The following is a 20997-nucleotide window of genomic DNA, read 5'->3' as shown; positions in this document are numbered from 1 at the left end:
TTCCCTGTCCTATATACTACAGTAGGTCCTTGTTGGTTACCTATATTATATATAGTACTATGTATATGTTACTCCCAAACTCCTAACTTATCCCTCTCCCCACCTTTCCACTTTGGTAACCATAAGCAAATGAACTCATTTACAAAACAGAAACAGACTCAGAGACTTTCATGACCTACTTTTTAAATATCATGACCTACTTTAAAAATATTTTAATTTTCCCCAGAAGAGACCCCTTTAACGTGAAAGAAAACAAACTTTACTAGGAAGAGAAAACCAGAAGGTTAAGAACAGCTGTGCTTTTCCAGGAGAGCTGATCCAATCATGTACTTTTAATCACTCCCACACTGGGAGCCCAGCTCCCACCGGAAACACTGTGGACTGGATACCAACTCCCGACAGCACCCCAGGCTCCTCCAGGCCCGTCTGAGTGCTGCCTCAGTGGTTTGTGCTCACTAGGGAAAATCTGCCAATTTTAGAAGTTGGATTATACTGAGAGGGCTCTAGTCTATTCTGTTTTTCTTCTATTGGTGAGAATGTGTGAAGGGAAGCAAAAGAAATGAAACAGAACGAACAATATTACCGCAAAATATTATTACAGAGAAGCACTTTATAAAATTGCATGCAATTGTATGCTAATTTAAAATGTTTAAAGATAATCTGTTCTTGAAACCACTACCCCTTCCCGGGATGGTTCTTGAAACCACTACCCCTTCCCTCCTGATGTTTCTGGGGGTTTCCTGGCCCTGCTGTGAGGGTGGGTGATACCACAGGTAGCCTCGGTTCTGTAGGGCATATATGCACCCTGGGCTTCAGGGGACACTCTTGACACCCAAACCCTAGTATGTCAGTGGAACCCAAAGCAGCTGATGGTCAGCCTATGGTAACATAAACTAGATTTTCAAAATATTTAACTGAATCAAAAATGTACAGTAAATGTGATGTAATTTTCCTGCTCTTACAGGCCAGCTTCAACTTGAAAAAGTGTATGCAGCATTTCATTCCGCCAGATAATGTTATACAAGCTCGCATCCTTTTTATTAACAACAAGGCAATGTTTCATTGCTACACCGTAAGCAGCCCATCATTGAGAGAGCGTCGTAATTAACATAAGAAGTCACCACAGATGATGTCATCCATGCTACATTGGAATTAATTATGTATTTCCAACTTGACCTTGAAACACCAGGTTATTCAGTGGTACTGAAAAGATCCTTTACAGTTTATAGGAAATGCTGACATCAATACTAAATACACTGAAGTCAAGAGGCACATGAAAAGATGCTCAACATCACTAATTATGAGAGAAATGCAAATCAAAACTACGAGATACCACCTCACACCAGTTAGAGTAGCCATCATTAAAAAGTCTACAAATGCTGGAGAGGGTGTAGAGAAAAGGGAACCCTCCTACACTGTTGGTGGGAATGTAAGTTGGTGCAGCCACTATGGAGAATAGCATGGAGGTTCCTCAGAAAACTAAAAATAGAGCTACCCATATGATCCAGCAATCCCACTCCTGGGCATGTATCCAGACAAAACTATAATTCAAAAAGATACATACACCCCTGTGTTCATAGCAGGACTGTTCACAATAGCCAAGATATGGAAACAACCTAAATGTCCATTGACAGATGAATGGATAAAGAAGAGGTGGTACCTATATACAATGAAATACTACTCAGCCATAAAAAGTATGAAATAATGCCATGTGCAGCAACATGATACAACTAGAGATTATCACACTAAGTGAAGTAAGTCATAAAGAGAAAGACAAATACCACATGATATCACTTATATGTGATATAAGTGATCTACAAAACAGAAACAGACTCACGGACATAGAGAACAGACTTGTGGTTGCCAAGGGGGAGTGCATTGGGTGAGGGATGGAGTGGGAGTTTGGGGTTAGCAGGTGTAAGCTTTTATATATAGAATGGATAAACAACAAGGTCCTACTGTATTGCACAGAGAACTATATTCAATATCCTATGATAAACCATAATGGAAAAGAATATTAAAAAAAACAATGTATATATATGTATAACTGAATCACTTTGCTGTGAGGCAGAAATTAACACAACATTGTAAATCAACTATACTTCAAAAAAAAGAATAGAAAAAAACCCTCAAGATACTTAATTTTCAGAACACTACACCCCAGGCGGAAAAAATACTACACTGAGTATTAGCATTGCTAACTCCTGACTTTTAGAGTCAAAGGTTAAAAAAATTATCTGTTAAGAACTCTCTGGACCACTCTCTTAAGGGTTTTGCTAGTCCTATGCATTGTCACAGGAACAATTTTGACCTGAAAATTCAATGGGCAGCTTTTTACTTGGTTAATTATTTAATAGTATATCTACTTACATAATCCATTTTTTATTTATAATTTATAAATGGGTTACTTCTCAAAAGAATTTAAAGCAGCTCTTGATTAAAAACAGAATTGGCAGAGGTTTAAAAATAAAATTTGAAGACCAGTTATTAAACTACTTGCTTGTCTTACTTACAAAGGTAAAAATTATTAATTGACAATTCTAATGGTTATAATTTTATAAATGTCATACTGCTCAGTAAGGAAGTTTCATCTTTGAAATGCACATCTAAGTGCAACAAAATTGACCAGTTTTGCTCAGGAGCCAAAGAGTTCCCTAGAAAAATGTGCTTCCTGGAGATAGGAAAACAGAATGACTAGTTTTATTTTATTTTTTTAATTGAAGTATATTATAGTTTTGTCTGGATATATGCTCAGGAGTGGGATTGCTGGATCATATGGCAGCTCTATTTTTAGTTTTCTGAGTAACCTCCACACTGTTCTCTACAGTGGCTGCACCAACTTACATTCCCACCAACAGTTTAGGAGGGTTCCTTCAGAGTGACTAGTTTTAAAATAACCACCTTCTATAAAGGAGACATTTAAAAAAAAAAAAAAGCCACACATACATGTGCGTAGTTGCATGGGGACACACCTATGTAAGGAAGGAGGATACAGATAAATTCTCAAACATACCAGATCTTTCACTACTTCTCAGGAAGGAAGATATGCATGCAGTTGGTATTTGCAATCATGAGTCCATTTTCTCTACTTTGTTTGGCTTTCTCACTTATTTTTACTGAGCATTTATGTAACTCACTTTATGCTGATCAATGAGAGTCCGAAGAGCATCTTCATCGTCTGGGAGAACGCCATGGAAACGAAGGGTCTGCTCCGCTTCCGCCAGCCACTCCAGGAGGGCGTGGACCACCGAGTGAAACTCCTCTGCCTAACGGTTCACATGCGCCCCAAAAAAGATTCCCAAACATGCTTATTAGTAGAGTCGAGTCTTCCTCTCAATGGAAAAAAAAAAAAGTCTTAAATTTAAACTGATTCATTATATCCATTATTCCCATTAAAAAGATAAAGATACATGGTGCTGCATTTTACAAATGTAAGAAAACATCTAATCCGTCAAAAAGGCCTATATGAAGGATAATTCACCATTTTAACAATCTGATGTGAGATGAATGGCAGCCCATTATACATTCTAGCTGAAAAAAAGACTCAAACAGCACTTTTATGGGAAGATTAGAAAGCCTCCCTCTGTTGAGTCATTTAAGTTCTTTGGGGAGGAGCTGGGCGGGGAGGGGATCCAGGCAGTGATGCCCTAAGAACTTCCTCCCCATGACTATCCTGGCTGAGACACGGGGGCCCTGTGGTCCTTCAGGACAGCAGTTCCTGTTGGGGGTGCAGGACCTCTGTCAGCACACCCAGCAGCTGTAACCGCAGGGCTTTACCTGGCGCAGAGCTGCTTCTAGGCGGGTCTGCTTGGAGATGGAGAGTGCACACACCGTCTCCCAGCGTGTGCTCAGCTCCTGCATCTGGACCCTGACCCAGGAGGAGTCATCCTGGCTGCCCTCTATGAGCTCCCGGGCCGAGCGCTTCAGAGCCTGCACGCTGCTGGTCCTCTTCCCCAGCTCCTTCTGGAAGACCTAAGACCAAATTTTAAAAAATTAATTTTAAATTACAAAGCCCAAACAGCTAAGACATACTATATGAAATATGTATGTGCACATAACATCATGTATGGCTCTCCAAGACCTACAGTTTAATGACCCACGTTTTCCGCAGAATCTGCAGAAAACAAGACAAGACACACCGCTCCTGTGAGGGCACCGTCAAGTCTAGGCTTGTATCAGTTTGCTCCTCAATCTTGTAACGTTTTCCTGAGCGAATGTTATTTTTTAAATGACATGTTGGATTTAAATAATGGTGGTCACCCTTCTTTATTTCAATCCCATGCAAAAATGCATCAACTTCTTTTCTGTGGTACCTTGTGAGGGTGTCCCAATCCCTCTGGAATCATTACTGTGTGCGCCCTGTGTGTGCTGGCCAACACACTGCTCTCCATCAGCAAACACACCGAAGAGACGGACTGGTAACTAAGCAGCCCTTGGAGACAACAGCAGGGCTGGAACATCCTCTTTTTTTTCCTCTAACCATCCTTTGTTGTAGCTTTCACAGCATCCTGGGCACTAACCCGTAACGTCAAATTTTAGATGCTTGACTCCTTAATCTGTCACCTTGGAGGAAAAGCTTTTTATTTTTCTCTCCCGCCCAACTTTGATGAACTCTGATGTGCCAAGGGTTAAAGTGGCTTCTTTTGGTCCTGGACTAAATCCATTTCTGACCCAAGAGTCTGTCTGCAACCAGATCTTTCAAATAACCAACTTCATATATAAACTAAAATCAGCTTATTTTTCTAAGAAATCACCACAAATGAATATTACCAAGCACATTTTATCCTTTTGACTCTATCCATGAGTTTCTATTCTGATGCTCGGATCATTCATAAAAGTGAGACTGTCGAAAGGAATCCAGAAACAGTGTGATGGGTTCTTTGCTGATTTCACTCTGATAGTGTTAAATGAGGTGTGCCCGCAGAGAGATAAACACACACACACACACACACACACACACGAACAAACACTCATGCACAAACACACAGATACAAGGTACAGCGTCTAACTCTCCCTTTTGTGACAGGACTAGTCCCACGGTTCTGAGTAGGCTTTCCAATGTACTTTGTATACTTAAACTTCTTATTGGGGCTTCCAATTGTATTACAAATGCTGAATGATTAATTCATTGTTGTTGACCTTTAGTATATAAAAAACCTGCCAAGTGCCTAGGGGAGTAAATATTTAGACAGTGAGCTTCTAAAAATGGCATTTATGTACAAAGTAACATTACATTATTCATCAGTCATTGAAGGAGTGCCAGGGGATGGAAAAGTTTGTATTAATCACGCACAAAACATTTGTTTCAATATAGGCAAAGCAACATAATTTAAAGTTTTTAAAATGTTTGTAGGCCTGATCAATGTTCTTCATCTATTCTCTTATTTTCTGTTAATGTTCAAACATAACAAACTCTCTTCTGTGGGTATAATGAGATAATGGAACGAGAAAAGGGGAAATAAATATGCAAAAGGACCAATTATTTTAAAAAGAACAGGTAAGATCAAAATAGCATAACCAGGGAGGTATAAAGAGAACATTTTAAAATGAAATAAGTTTTCTGAACTGAAAAATTATAGAGAGGAATATGACATGAATTCAAGTGTAGTGCTGTAAGAAAATTGTATATATAAAGCCAACCATCCTACATTAGTACCGGGCCTCATGCTGTTTTCAAGGTTCTTTAAGTTGTAACAGTATTTGATCATAATTTAGGACCTTACACTCAGCATCTGTGGGACGTCTCAAATACCACCTTTGATTTGTACAACAGTTTGACATACGTATCAGGAGACGGCAAGGAAACCAATTTTCTTGAAGTAATAACCAAATCCCTAATGGCATACGCTGTTGTCTCATAAACTGCTACAGGTCAAGGGGCAGGGTTAAAACCGTTTTTGAAAAAAAGAGAAGCAGCTGATCATGACCCCCACAGATCATGTCACACATCTAGCACTTCAGCAATGACCTAGTTCCAGGTCACTGAACGAACGATTTTAAATTATACCACATAATTACTTAAATGAATAACAAAAGATACTAAAACATTCTTGAAACACGTTTTAAAGTGCCAGACAATGAAGTCACTTTTCAAGTTCTAGCAAGGTTTCGGATAGGGAAATTTAAAACCAAAGTATTTCACTGATACTGAAGTAATTTTCCTGCATCACTTTTAAAGTTGGCTTCCCTGTTCTCCTCAAATGTCACATATTTCAGTATTAAAGACTATTATGTAGTATGATAGATACTCTGTAGATTTTCATAAAGCTAAATTAAGTGGCTACAGTTCCCTCTACATTCAGAATAATCAAGCAAGATAAAATAAAATGTCCCAGATAACAATACCTTGTGATTATCGATCAGATTCATCACTAGATCGATGTCTCCGTGGACGGGCTGGTCCTCAGCCAGCTGGGGCTCAACCCTGTACAGCCAGTCAATGAGGGCCTGCAGGGCGTCTGTGAATTGCCCAGAAAATAAGAGGGCTTCCTCCAATTTGTTTTGCCTAGGGGAAAAAAAACGGAAAAAATCAATCTGAGCAACAAAAAAGCTGCCCTCTGTATCCAAACATCTAAAAAACATCCACAAAGGCTAAGCAGACCTCAAGAGGAAAAGCAGTATATTGGGACTCACTGCTGTTTCTCTGCTTTCCTTAGAAAATAACAAACTTCTCTCCAATTTTCTTTTCATTGCTTAAATCCATGGCACCTGTTCCAGGAAAATTCCCTCACCATCACCTCACGGGCCCTTTAGTTTCTTCATAAAAATATGCCTTTTCAATTAAATTGTGTTTTAAAGTATCATGCAGTAAGTTTGACCTTTGGGGTGTACAGTTCTATGGATTTTAAAACATGTATGTTCGTGTAACATCACCACAGTCAAGACCCAAAACAGTCTAGCAACCCCAGATCTCCCTCAGGCTGGCTCTTCCTGGCACAGTCTGCCTCCAGACTGACACCTGCCACTCATGGATCTGTTCATCACTGTGACTTTCCGTCTTTTCAAGAATGCCATATAAATTGTCGTGAAATCATTTATAGGACATTGTAAAAAGTATGTAACCTTTTGAGAGAAGATTTTAATGATTTTGAAAAACTAACACTGAAAAACTTACTATGAAGTTCCCTAGAATGGAATATGATATCCTATTCAATCTGGATACTGACGAAAGTAACGAGACCAAGGATCGATGAAAAATTTGGAAACATGTATAAGATATGTGAACTCTTCAACTACTATTTTAACTTTCTTAGCTACTTTAAAATTTTTTTAAATTTTTGGGTCTTCATGGTTTGAAGTTTAATGAGGAGGAGGGAGACTGGGAAGGGGTGGGTGGGGTCAGGCTGGTAGGACCCTGCTCGCCACAGTGACGGGGCCTGTATCCTAATCCACAACCAAGAGTTAGTCCCTAAAGGGTATGAAGCGGGGTTGGGAGGGGGAGGGGGGATGACAAGATCCCACTTATACTTTAAGAAGACAGGCCTGCTGGTGATGTGGAAATGGGACTGAGGAAGACCATGGCAGACCTGGGGACCAGTCCGAAGGCAGGCGCTGTAGTTGCATGTGAGATGCGGGAGGCTTGGAGAAGGATGTCATTTTTGAATGAACCGAGCACTTAAACGTAAATAATACTGAACAGCAAAGCCTCTTGGGGGAGGCACTGTGTGCGCGGGGCATCAAGGATGAGCAGACATTCTCCAGGCAAAGGAGGTGTGTATTCAAGGTTCCAAACCCTGCCTGCAGAGCACCAGGACCGGGACAGCTGCCAGGGGTCCAGCAAGGTGAGTGAGCAGCTGTCAGGAGCATCTCACCTCTCCACCGACTTCCCACAGATCGTGTCCCACTTGTCTCTGAGCTCACTCAGCATGTCGTCCAGCTTCAGGTTGTCGTCAGCCAGGGAGGTCTTCTCCTTCAGAGAACGCCCAGTCCTGTTGGTGGTGTCGTAGACAGAATGCTTGGCTCCGAGGGATTTCTGGAACTCCTGTACATCCAACAAGAGAACAGCATGCATTTCTACTTGGGACTGATACACAAATAGGTAAGAGACAGTGAAAGAGGCATCCCTCTTAAATAAATGGAGACATTAGCCATCATCAAGTCACAAGGTGTAGTGCGTACTCAACAGGGAACACACCAGGGTAGAGAAGAACCTTTAAACTTTCAAATGGAAGGGTTAACTTTTTGCAGAAGCCAAGCACCTACTATTACCAAGAACCTATTATTATTAAGAGCACCTACTATTATCAAACAAAACAATTTCAAAGCAAAACAAATCATGAATCTCTTGTAGACATAAACTACAAACAGTATAAATAGTTATGGTAAAGTGGAATTGCTAATAAACTATTGAGAGACCCACGAGCCCAGAGAGGAAAATGTAGCTAATACTCTATGAGTAAGTATGGGTCCAGTCTGGACACAGAATGACCCAGTAATGTATAAACTTACTACAGTTGTTTTTTATTGTCAAAAAGATTTTCTGTCACACATTTTGGATTCTCACTGTAATGTTACATGTATTTTATCTGTGAGCCAGGATAAGGGGAAAAGAACCATAGCTCTGGTTCTGTGTTTGGACCCACTCATTCTAGGCATACCTGGGGAGGCCACGTCCCTCCTCCTCACATCCACAACGCCCTACCCAAGTCTCCAAAGGTCTATAGATGACTTTCCACTACCAAACAGCTACATGGCTAATATGACACCTGTATTTTTCAGCTTTTACAGTGTTAGTGAACCCTTCATGTTTGTGTGTGTATATATGCATGTGGGGGAGGGATGAATTCTAATCTTTCTATATAACTCAGTTATAAGCTTTCATAGAGCAGGGGTATTATCTCTGTAGGACCCTTATTATCATCTTGCATTTTGTGGGTGTTTGTAAATATTTAATAGAAAGAGTAAGACAACTGCTATTGAATACATAATCTCAGTGATGAGAAGAAAAAAGGTCAACTTCATGGGCAGCTTAAAAGCTCATAAAATATCAAGGAAACACAAACATGGAGATTCTCAATCCTGGTAGCACATTAGAATCACCCCAGGCAGTAAAATGCTATGCAAATGTAATTTCCCAAATAACCTCGAGGTTACAATTACCTAATAAATTGTATTGCCTTAAAAATGTTACACACTTGAAGTGTTTCACTAATATCACACTATTTATATCTTTTATAATAGGAGGCAACTGCATCTGGGAATTTTTTGGCAATAAATCCCATCACAATATGTCACTATTTCTGTAGTCTGTTTTCTGTAATTATTATTTTTTTCATGTTTTTCAAAACAGAATGCTAGCTTTAGAATCATGGTATTGACACAGATTTTCTTATACAAATGTTACAGCTGAATACAGGATAGAGTCAAACTCTTTAAAGACAAAAAGCATCCAAACGATGAACAGAAAAGACTTCTTTTAAGATTGGCTTAACGTACCCTGTTATCTCAGGGAAATGGTGACTGGCGACAGGTCTCACTAGGAAAAAGAAATCTAATAGGGTTCTTCACACATTCTTATTTCCAGGATTCTCTACCTTAAATATGCAGTATGCTTTCATCAGACTGCATAACACAACGTCTATGCTCAAGTTCAAACAAGGCATTCTATTTTGAGAAGGAGGGGAGGGGAAAGGGTGCTGATCACCGTCTCTGGGCTGCCAGTGCGATGCGGCAGGCAGCTCCCAGGCAGAGGGGCCATCAGGACAAGCCACTCGTAAGCCCTCATCCAGCCAAAGAAAGGACCTCAGCATGTTCCCCCATCATCCTAGGATCCTGACCCCTGCAGCTGGTCAGGCCCACGGACGGAAGCAACCAGCCTGGATGAACACGAGGGCTAGAATTTTCTGATGATGACAAAACTTATATCACTCAATCTTTTCCAGCATTTTAAAAGCTATCATGTTTCAAGCCAATGATTTATATGTAGATGCCTAAGATTGTAAAATGGTTTGCAGGGACGGTCTTCTTTTACCCACATCCTCACCCTGAGGGCCGATGATCACTTTACAAACAGAATAATAGAAAGACCCAAATTCAAGAGAGTTGGGGAGGATGGGGGGAGGGATTTTCTTTGAATGGCATGAGGTAGGAATACAAAAGGCAGAAAACATAAAACACAGTGTTTCCATATCTTCTTGTCTACACAAGGAAGCCAGTGACTATGTGTCTTTGAGGGGAGGGGTGGAATTTCACGCACATACACAGTAATACCAATTTAGGAAGTGGCAACCAATTTTCCCCACTGCACTGTATGTACGAATATATATGGCAAAATCTACGTTCCTTTTAGTACATAATTATGTTCTGCATGGCATTTGGTCTATGAAAGAAATTACAAGACAAGGCAGTTGTGATAAACCTTAGTGCCAATGTTCGGCCTCTAGAAATCCTTTATGTGCTTTAGACTGTGGAAGACTTCCAGTTTTAATTCTGTGTGTTTTCTTTTAACAATTAACCCTGGAATCATAATGGAATGATCACTTGACCAATGTAAAGGGCAATTGGTTTTAAATCTAATACAGGTCCACGCTGGACAGCCTTTTTCTCCAGTGATGAATAAATACACAATCAGGTAGGAATTTAAAAGTGACCCTGAGATATACAACAACACAATGTGCTTTTCTTAACTGCAGACCCACCTTATGCTGTGCCAGTTGTGCTTTGATTTTGTCTGGGTCGTTGGCAATTTCCAGTTCAGAATCCAAAGACTTCTCTGACTCTTCCAGCCATTCCATAAGCTTACTCCAAGCTTCATGGAACTGTAAAAGAAATTCACATCTTTGTCCAGAAGATTTTCAGGCATATTCACTAGATTTGAAATCTAGTACATTTCTAAACAGAAATTGATATTAATGGAAATGTTAACAATTATACATTCAAAATTCTCCCTGAAGAAGAACAAGAAAGAATATTTTCATCAGCAGATTACAAAATGTCTTGTTGATGCTCAGCTTTTGTGGTCATGCCCCGTGGTCAGTTTGTTGTAACTCATTCAAACATGTCAGCTTTAACAAAAATAGAAGTGAGCCTAGAAGCAGTTAGGGAGCATCAGGCAGAATGTGCCACCCTTTCTTTTTTTTAATAAATAATGTAAGCGTAGACTGGCATGCTTTATATTATCCCATAGGTCTCTTACATTGCTTTTCATTTTTTTTCATTTGGCTTTCTGTCTCCTGTTCTGATTGGAATCTAAAATACAACACAAATGAACTTATCTACAAAACAGAAACAGACTCACAGACATAGAGAACAGACTTGTGGTTGCCAAGGGGGAGGGAGCGTGGGGGAGGGATGGAGTGGGAGTTTGGGATTAACAGATGCGAACTAGTATATATAGGATGGATAAACGACAAGGTCCTACTGTATAGCACAGGGACTTATATTCAATATCCTGTGATAAACCATAATGGAAAAAAACATGAAAAAGTATAGATAGATGTATAACTGAATCACTCTGCTGTATAGCAGAAATTAAACACAACATTGTAAATCAATTATACGTCAATAAAATTAAAAAAATAATAATGTAAGCTTCCACTGTTGTCTCTTGACAGATCTGGATTTACTTCTAAGGTGGTGTTTAATTCTTATGCTAAGAAAGAGGTACAAAAAAAGGAGAAGGGAAAGGATAAAGTTTGTAAATTCATTTGAACAAAAAGAGGGCATTAAGGGCATTACGTTCCTATTTAATGCAAAAACAGTTCAACATCTTTCTTGCTGCTATACAAATCCTCACATCAATGCCTGAGTCTCACATACTGGTTTTATACTTAAGAGCACCCACAATACTCAGGTTCTAACAAAACAGAATTCTCTTTCGCGTCTACAACCTTGAACTATTCTGGTGCTATATATACTTGATTTCAGCTGTGGTCTCTTTTCTGCTTATCATAAAGAAATAGTAGGCACTATTTTTGGATACCAAACTGGGAAATTATTTATAAATTATTTCTTCCAAGGAACTAAAGGGAACAGATACATGACAAAAACCTAAGTAATCAAAATAAAATCTGTTTTATATCAAAGAACATTAATAGTGAAATAACAAAAAGACATTTGATACTAAGCACAGTGAGAGCACAGAATCACAAAGCTGCAAAGGTCCACTGGAGACCGTCTTGTTAGAGACCTGCTCTCTCCACACGTCCCTCCCACAAATCTAATCAACTTAGACATGAAAACAGGGAGGCCAGAATAGGCACATAAATTGCCCAAGTCAGAGAACTACAGCCAAGATCTGAGCCAAAACCTGAGGTATTAGAACAAATAAATAAATAAACAGCTAGTGATGCCAGCTTGTCTTTTTTTTGGCATGCAGGATCTTAGTCCCCCGACCAGGGATCGAACCCGTGCCCCCTGCAGTGGAAGCATGGAGTCCTGACCCCTGGACCGTCAGGGAAGTCCCTGTCAGCTTGTCTTTCTACAGACAGTACAGCCTATAACAAATGGATGGTAAGTACAATGGTACAAACGCACAGGTTCTGAGGCTGGTCCTGCTCTCAAAACTATTTAGAAGCCGTACAAATAGCAGAAATGCCATCCTTTTGCACCGAGAACAGTGGAGAATCCTATCAATTCAATTCAACAGACTGAGAAAATAAAATTGACTCGATAGAGAAAGGAGGAAGAGGGTGACCGACTGGCTACTGGCCTCCATGAGACTTGAGTAAATCAGATGCTCATAACTCACAATGCCTCCACTACAGACGACAGGGCTGCACACACGGTGAGAAAACGTCAGGCTTGGCATGAGGATTGTCTTAAAAAAAATTCGAGACCGATTCTATTCTAAGGACTCATTTATTACATGGGACATACCATACCTCCCCCTCAAAAAGGGACACGTGGCCTGTAATCCAATCACAGCGCAGTGTGTCATTTCTCCAGCCTTTAAACATTTTATGCTGGACAGCTTTAAATGCTGAAACACTGGACTCCCAGGTCATCCTCTGCATCGCCCAGCCGAGCCTAGCTCCCCAAATGACGGCGCCCAACAGCAATGCCGGACAAATGTAATGGAATGGGGCAGAAAGAGTCATTATAAAATTCACCCTCAATATTATTACACAAAGTTCCTAGTAAAAATCAAAGATATATGCCAAGCAAGGTGGGTGCATCTTCCTCTCCCCTGGAGTACAGAGATGCATAACTGCACTTCTCTGTGTTTAGTCTAGAACAGAATATGAATAACAGATGAAGGAAGGAAGGAAGGAAAGTTCCATGTGAGATTCCCTAGATTAAAAAAAGCAGCCCCCCGCAGTGGTTGAGAATCTGCCTGCCAATGCAGGGGACACGGGTTCGAGCCCTGGTCTGGGAGGATCCCACATGCTGCGGAGCAACTAGGCCCGTGAGCCACAACTACTGAGCCTGCGCGTCTGGAGCCTGTGCTCCGCAACAAGAGAGGCCGCAACAACAGAGGCCGCGACAGTGAGAGGCCCGCGCACCGCGATGAGGAGTGGCCCCCGCTCGCTGCAACTAGAGAAAGCCCTCGCACAGAAACGAAGACCCAACACAGCCCTAAATAAATAAATAAATAAATAAATAAATAAATTTATAAAAAAAAAAAAAAAAAAGCAGGCCCCCAAGATTCAAACAGTTAATTTAAAGGTGCGATGAAGCTATATCCAAATATTAGAAAAGAAAGGAAGCCCTGCCAACAAGCGTACGGATTTGGAGAAGTGAAGAGAAACAACCAGCTCAGACCCAGAGTATGCCTTCAGAAAGCTGTCTGGGGGCTACACGTGAGAAAGTCTGGTTTTGGAACTAAACACAAGTAGCAATATAATAAAGCAGAATGCCTCACTCTAAGTATGAGAGTGGAGGTTGAAAGGACAAGGAAAACCAACCAACCCAACAACAAAACTGTGGAGCCCTTTTTTTGGGCCCCAGTGATAACGGCCCATCTGTGATATCAAGATATGATCAGTCCTTCCAAGGCTGGTCCCCAGGGCCTGGAGTTGCTGCCAGGTCAGAAGGTGATGTCATCGTCCAAACTGAGGCCATGGCCTTTTTAGGAAATAAACACCTTGGCTTCATGCCATGATTGTTACACAAAACACAGCCTGCCATAAAAGCACTTTAATAACACAACGTGCATTTAATAACATAACATAGACCTGATTCATTGCCAAGTTCAGAGGATCTTTATAAAGGTTTACCTGCTTGGCCCTCTTCCTTGCATCGTCCAAAGATCTTCCTCTTTCTACTAAGCGCTGGGCCACTTTCTCCCAGCGGCTCTGTACACTGATAAGCAGATTCTTAATGAGAACGACATCTTGTTTCTGACTGAAATACTTCAGGTGGGTTCCAGTTTTGTCCAGCTCTATGATCTGCTCCCGGTGAGAATTTACTTCATTGGCAAAGACCTTTCCCAAAAAAAAGGGAGGTGGGTACAATCAGAAACAAAGGAAAAACGGATCTATCTTGAAAATACTTCCGGGATCATAAGCTGGTTTCAAAGGACAAAAGAAAGTGTTCAATCTACCAAATTTATGCTTTTGCTATTAAAACAGCCTGATGTCTAAAAAGGTCTGAGAAGGGAGTGCTGTCCATCCGGGATGCAGCTTACCTTGTGTTCATCAATTTGAAACAAGACGGTGTCCAAGATAAGGCTTGGCCGGGAAGCCACGTTTAGGGTCTGCTCCGCCTGGGTGAGCCAGTTGATGAAGTCCTGGAGGGAACTGTGGAATTCCATTGCCAAGGTGAGGGCCTCTTCCAGTTTAACCTGCAAAGACAGATTATTTAGTATTTCATGGTATTCAAGGTTTCCCGCCTCCCCCCTCCCCGCCCCAACAAGTTTAACCACTCTCTGGCAGATTTCCTTCCCATCCATACTTTATTTATGCATAGTGTGTATCCCCCAAACAGTTTTTGAATACTGGCTAACCAAGCCCCTTCAAGTTTAATGAGAAGCATCTTACTGCAGCTAAAACAATTTTAATATACACTAAAATTGTGGTTTGGGGACAATTAACCACAGAATTACTAAACAGAATCTAGAAAAAGAAAATTTGACATGCATACAATTCATTCTGGGGGTCAAAATACTATGAAATATATATACATTATGCTCTGTCAGTCAGGGCATATAATCTAGTATTCCTAGCCTATCATTTTTATAGCATTAAATAGTAAGATTTTTAATGCCCCCTCATGGATTTTTGTTATGTAAGTGCTTATTATATATACAATCATCTCACTTTCTTGGTCTCCCTCCCTCCTCACCCCTGCCTTACATACAGCCTGCCTTTTGCTTAATAAGTGTGATTAGAATTACTTAACCACCCAGAATTCGAGTGGTTCACAGATTTAAACTATACCTAGTTAACACTTGATCTATGATATACCTTTATCTATGTCTGAATAGATTCCTTCAACTGTGTTCTCCTGCGTTAAGACAGAATACTATTTTCAGCTGAGCCCATGAAATGTCCAAACGTATACAAAGAAAATTTAAACATGAATCATTAGATGTTCCACTGACAATTCTACTCGGAGTTAAGGTAAGACCCATGAAATGAAACAATGAAAACATTCATGCTATGATATCCATCAAGGCACATACTTTCCTTTCATTGAGTTTGGTTTCCACCGATTCCCATTTTTCTTTCAAGTTATTTATGTCTTGGTCAATATTTGTCTCTGCAGATTTGGGGCATCTTGCAAGCATCTGCTGGCCTTTCTGCATCAGACTCTTATATGTTTCTTCTTTAACATCAAAGGCAGCACAGATTTCCTAAATGGAGATATCCCCCCCCCCAAGTTATATCATTTTTAAGAGAACAAAATCTCAGAGCTCTTTTTCCGTGTCATCAATCCCAAGCCCCTTATTATATACTCAACTCCGTCCAGCACACAGAATAACCCTGACACATTCAAACTTTCCACTATACTGAAAGAACACCTAAACCTATAGCCACACTCTGCCTACCAAGAAATCTTAGAAATGGTGTTATTGTTATCAATCCACCCCACACGTGAAGCAGTAATGTTAAATGTTATCAAGAAAGGTTTCAATGTACAGTAACCAATCAGCTCTGTGACCTTGGGCAAGTAACTTAACTTCCCTGAGCCTCGATTTCCTTCTCTGTAAAATGGGTTCTCTAAGTCTCTCCTAGGAACACAATACAACGACTGTAATATTGTTTTTTTGGTATAATTTAATTCTATGCTCAGAAGACATACAGTGGAGGGAAGGTCAAGACCTAGTACAGTAAGATATTTAAGTTGATGACGCAGACTTTGGAATCACAGTAGCCAAACTTGTGGTCCTATGAATATTCTTCTCACTTATAACATTTGTAAAGCTTTCAACTAGAATGCAGTGTGTATCTTCTATAGAGAATATAAAAATACTGCTTAAACAAATTTAGAATTTAAGATAAATGAAACACCAGTTACACTCACGTCAAAAGTAAGACCAGTTCTATTCCATTGATTCAATTATAATGTGAGTCAAATCATAGCTCCCACTGAAAAATTACATACTATCTAACATTTCCAACTTTTTAATTTTTAAAATTGAGATACAATCCATAAAAATCAGCATTTTAAAGTCTAGAATTCAGTGTTTTTAGTATATTCATAAGGCTGTGCAACCATCACTACTAATTCTAGAACATTTTTATTGCCTCAAAACTTTGTAATTTCTCAAACCTTAAAAAAATCCCTCTCTAAATATATTTACAATATCACCCACTGAAAGTTTTAATCAAAGCAAAGCTTCTAAATACAGCTAAATCTCAGGAAACAGTAACACTCTTAAGTTTTCTAGTTTCCTTCATGTCTAACAGAACCAAATCCAAAGAACATGACTAAAACAGTATTACAAGTATCAGTAACTCTTTAGAATTTCTTAAATCATGGAATTCTATAACCTGGCAAATGATATCAGCAAACACCCTACCCAAACCAAATATGCTGATAAGTAATATTTTTCTAAAATAAAATATTCTAAAGATAAGCTCTGTGCTTTCCAACTTTTTACTTATATTCTTCTAAATTACCATTTAAAAATATTTGTTTATTAGAGAACCACCTCACTCATGTTTGTTCAAGAATTCATTAAACTTATACTTAACGGACTGTAATAGCTATGCAAGTACTTCTAGGAAAGTAAGGAGGTATCTGGAAGACAGCCAGATTTTATGGAAAAGACAAGTGCTCCCAAGTTATTTAGTCAATTACTTCTTCAGTGAACAAATGGGTCCCTTGTGGCACCAAGGAAACAACATATTAACAACAAGAAAACCACATACACAATGATTTTCTAAAAGAAGGAATAGAGATTCTAGAAAATTCTCTACTGGATTAATAGGATTTATTTTAACTGCTCATAGCAATTGTGAAACGAATAAGATGTTACTTCTGTTGTATTTCTTCACTCCACCTACAAGATGGTCACTTCCTCTCCAAATCATCAAATTCAAAATTATTCCCAACAAGTGCAGTTTTATTAGTAAGATCTTACAACAACACTAGGCATGACTAAAGAGTACAGACTTTCACGTACAATGGCCCATTTCTTTTGCCAAATCCCTAAGTACTTCTACTTTTATTTCCTAAGAAGCATTCAACATTGGAAAAAGACTGTTTTCTCTTAGAACTGTTAGAGCTAAATTATGATGGGACATGAATAGGCAATGTCAATAGGTCAAATGTAGTCTAAATTTAATTTCTCAGCCCATACTGCTAGGAAAGAAAGCCAGAGTCTCAAGTTTCATTATTTTTCCTCCTCATCTTTAAGAGTTGACAGCGCTACAGACTCTGGGCGGGAACAGCCCGCAGGCATGATGTGATGCTCTGGCTTAGACAATTAAACAGAAGCCCCCTCTTGTCCAAACCTGGTGGGTGTGAGGTTGAAGATACGGCCCCATCACCATTAAAAGGAGCAAATACGTAACTTTGTTTTCACAGAACAAGAACATATTTTCCAGCCTTCCATGAAACTGGGTGGGAATCTCATGCTCACAGCAGTAATTTTTAAGTCCATTCTGATTCCTTTAGGGATTTTTCTTTCCACTCAAGGAGCCACAGTTTATAATTTACCCAATGTTATATTACTATCCATACAAGTTTATCATTTTACGGGGGAAGGTTTGCTTCTACAAAATGCCTAGACTGCTAAAACCTCTTTTCATACACTGACACACTAAACTTTAAAATAAAGAATAGGTTCTGACTTTAAAAATGTAATCAACAGTGTTTCTAGCACTTACATATAGAGATTTCTGCTGCAAAACTGGATATCCTTTAAACCTTCTCCCACAGTTTGTTGATCACCAGGGCCTACACAAAATGGTCAGTTTCTTAATCTGAGGCTAGAGCTGTAGGAAATAATATAGTTACCATGTGGGCATTAAGCTGTTCCCTGGCTGTCTCCGGTAAACCTCCCAGAGGCTTGGATGCTAACAGATGGCGCTCCGTGTCTGTCAGCCACTGTTGCAAATCCTCGATTTCGCCGTGGAACCCTTTAGCCTGGAGTGAGAGAGAGGTTCAAGTTTGGGCCCCAGATATGGTCACTTTGAAGCCAAAAATGAAGCTTAAACAATCCCAGCCTGCTAAGCCTCTCCACGCATTTTGAACAAGGGCAGGGGCCTCTGGACCACCTGCTTTTCTTCAGCAGGAGAACCAGCGATAAAACTATCATGCTAAGAACTGGAGAGCTGTGTTCTTCTCAGCTCTGTCCTTTAGCCCACTTATTTTTACTCTTCTCCTTGAAGTATAAAAACTAAACAGGGGTGTGAAAACCAATAAAAGAATGCCATGCCATCTTGGTCTTGAAGGCACCAGAAAGTTTCAGGATTTATTCTCTCATTCACCTGGCGCAAGGCACCATCCAGCTGCTGCTTCCTTTGTTCTGTTTTTTCCAAAACATTTTGCCAGCGTTGATTCAAAACCTCTAGCTTGTTCTGAAGGTTGCTCGCTTCTTCTCCGGCACTTGATTCGATTAGATCATTTCCTGCTTTATTCACGGCTTCCACGGTGGACTGATGGGCTAATACATCATTTTGGAGCACCTGAAAATATTCAGATAACACTTAATATGTTCGCTAGTTTGTAACATGCTAGCATCGCTTCTAATGCAATTCTTTTATTTCCTGGTTATGAAACGTTCTGAAGCTAAAACATATACATAGAATTTTAATACTAATGAACTTTTTAAAATGGTGAACTTCGGTTCCCTTAACTTTGCAGCTTTATTGGGTATCTCTTCAATCTACCAACATCCCCTGAAATGATTATGTTGAGAACATTGCTAGTTCTTCCCATTAGAAGAGTTTTGCAATTGATGACATTAAGTATATAGAGATTATAGTTAAAAGGCTCTAAAAATATTCATTCGATTCAAGCTCACTTTAATTGAACTTAATTTTCATGTCTTGAGTAAACAATTTCAGAGATATATATTGCTATATGTCCAAATATAAAATTAATACATTGCCATGTTTTACAATTAGCACTCTTAAAAAGGAAACATGAGAGATTACTACAAGCAACTATATGCCAATAAAATGGACAACCTGGAAGAAATGGACAAATTTTTAGAAATGCACAACTTTCTGAGACTGAACCAGGAAGAAATAGAAAATATGAACAGACCAATCACAAGCACTGAAATTGAAACTGTGATTAAAAATCTTCCAACAAACAAAAGCCCAGGACCAGATGGCTTCACAGGTGAATTCTATCAAACATTTAGAGAAGAGCTAACACCTATCCTTCTCAAACTCTTCCAAAATACAGCAGAGGGAGGAACACTCCCAAACTCATTCTGCGAGGCCACCATCACCCTGATACCAAAACCAGACAAAGATATCACAAAGAAAGAAAACTACAGGCCAATATCACTGATGAACATAGATGCAAAAATCCTCAACAAAATACTAGCAAACAGAATCCAACAGCACATTAAAAGGATCATACACCATGATCAAGTGGGGTTTATCCCAGGAATGCAAAGATTCTTCAATATATGCAAATCAATCAACGTAATACACCATATTAACAAGCTGAAGGAGAAAAACCATATGATCATCTCAATAGATGCAGAGAAAGCTTTCGACAAAATTCAACACCCATTTATAATAAAAACCCTCAGGAAAGTAGGCATAGAGGGAACTTACCTAAACATAATAAAGGCCGTATATGACAAACCCACAGCCAACATCGTCCTCAATGGTGAAAAACTGAAACCATTTCCACTAAGATCAGGAACAAGACAAGGTTGCCCACTCTTACCACTATTACTCAACATAGTTTTGGAAGTTTTAGCCACAGCAATCAGAGAAAAAAAAGAAATAAAAGGAATACAAATCGGAAAAGAAGAAGTAAAGCTGTCACTGTTTGCAGATGACATGATACTATACATAGAGAATCCTAAAGATGCTACCAGAAAATTACTAGAGCTAATCAATGAATTTGGTAAAGTAGCAGGATACAAAATTAATGCACAGAAATCTCTTGCATTCCTATACACTAATGATGAAAAATCTGAAAGTGAAATTAAGAAAACAGTCCCATTCACCATTGCAACGAAAAGAATAAAATATCTAGGAATAAACCTACCTAAGGAGACAAAAGACCTGTATGCAGAAAATTATAAGACACTGATGAAAGAAATTAAAGATGATACAAATAGATGGAGAGATATACCATGTTCTTGGATTGGAAGAATCAACATTGTGAAAATGACTATACTACCCAAAGCAAGCTACAGATTCAATGCAATCCCTATCAAACTACCACTGGCATTTTTCACAGAACAAGAATAAAAAATTTCACAATTTGTATGGAAACACAAAAGACCTCGAATAGCCAAAGCAATCTTGAGAAAGAAAAACGGAGCTGGAGGAATCAGGCTCCCTGACTTCAGATTATACTACAAAGCTACAGTAATCAAAACAGTATGGTACTGGCACAAAAACAGAAATATAGATCAATGGAACAGGATAGAAAGCCCAAAGATAAACCCATGCACATATGGACACCTTATCTTTG

The 20997-nt window shown here is 39.4% G+C and overlaps 1 protein-coding gene across 1 annotated transcript in view; it reads right to left on the bottom strand.

The window, feature by feature from the left end:
- Window positions 1–20997, bottom strand: part of LOC103018155 (dystonin) — a 489012-nt gene that overhangs the window by 20505 nt on the left and 447510 nt on the right. Inside the window, 10 exon segments of the mRNA XM_057554087.1 lie at window positions 3138–3266; window positions 3778–3972; window positions 6346–6505; window positions 7812–7981; window positions 10638–10757; window positions 14157–14363; window positions 14567–14722; window positions 15563–15733; window positions 18346–18474; window positions 18819–19016. Coding sequence (XP_057410070.1) covers window positions 3138–3266; window positions 3778–3972; window positions 6346–6505; window positions 7812–7981; window positions 10638–10757; window positions 14157–14363; window positions 14567–14722; window positions 15563–15733; window positions 18346–18474; window positions 18819–19016 — 1635 coding nt within the window.

The sequence above is a fragment of the Balaenoptera acutorostrata genome, chromosome 10 (genome assembly GCF_949987535.1).
Source record: "Balaenoptera acutorostrata chromosome 10, mBalAcu1.1, whole genome shotgun sequence".
Taxonomy (NCBI): domain Eukaryota; kingdom Metazoa; phylum Chordata; class Mammalia; order Artiodactyla; family Balaenopteridae; genus Balaenoptera; species Balaenoptera acutorostrata.
This window is presented reverse-complemented; position numbering and strand designations above follow the sequence as displayed.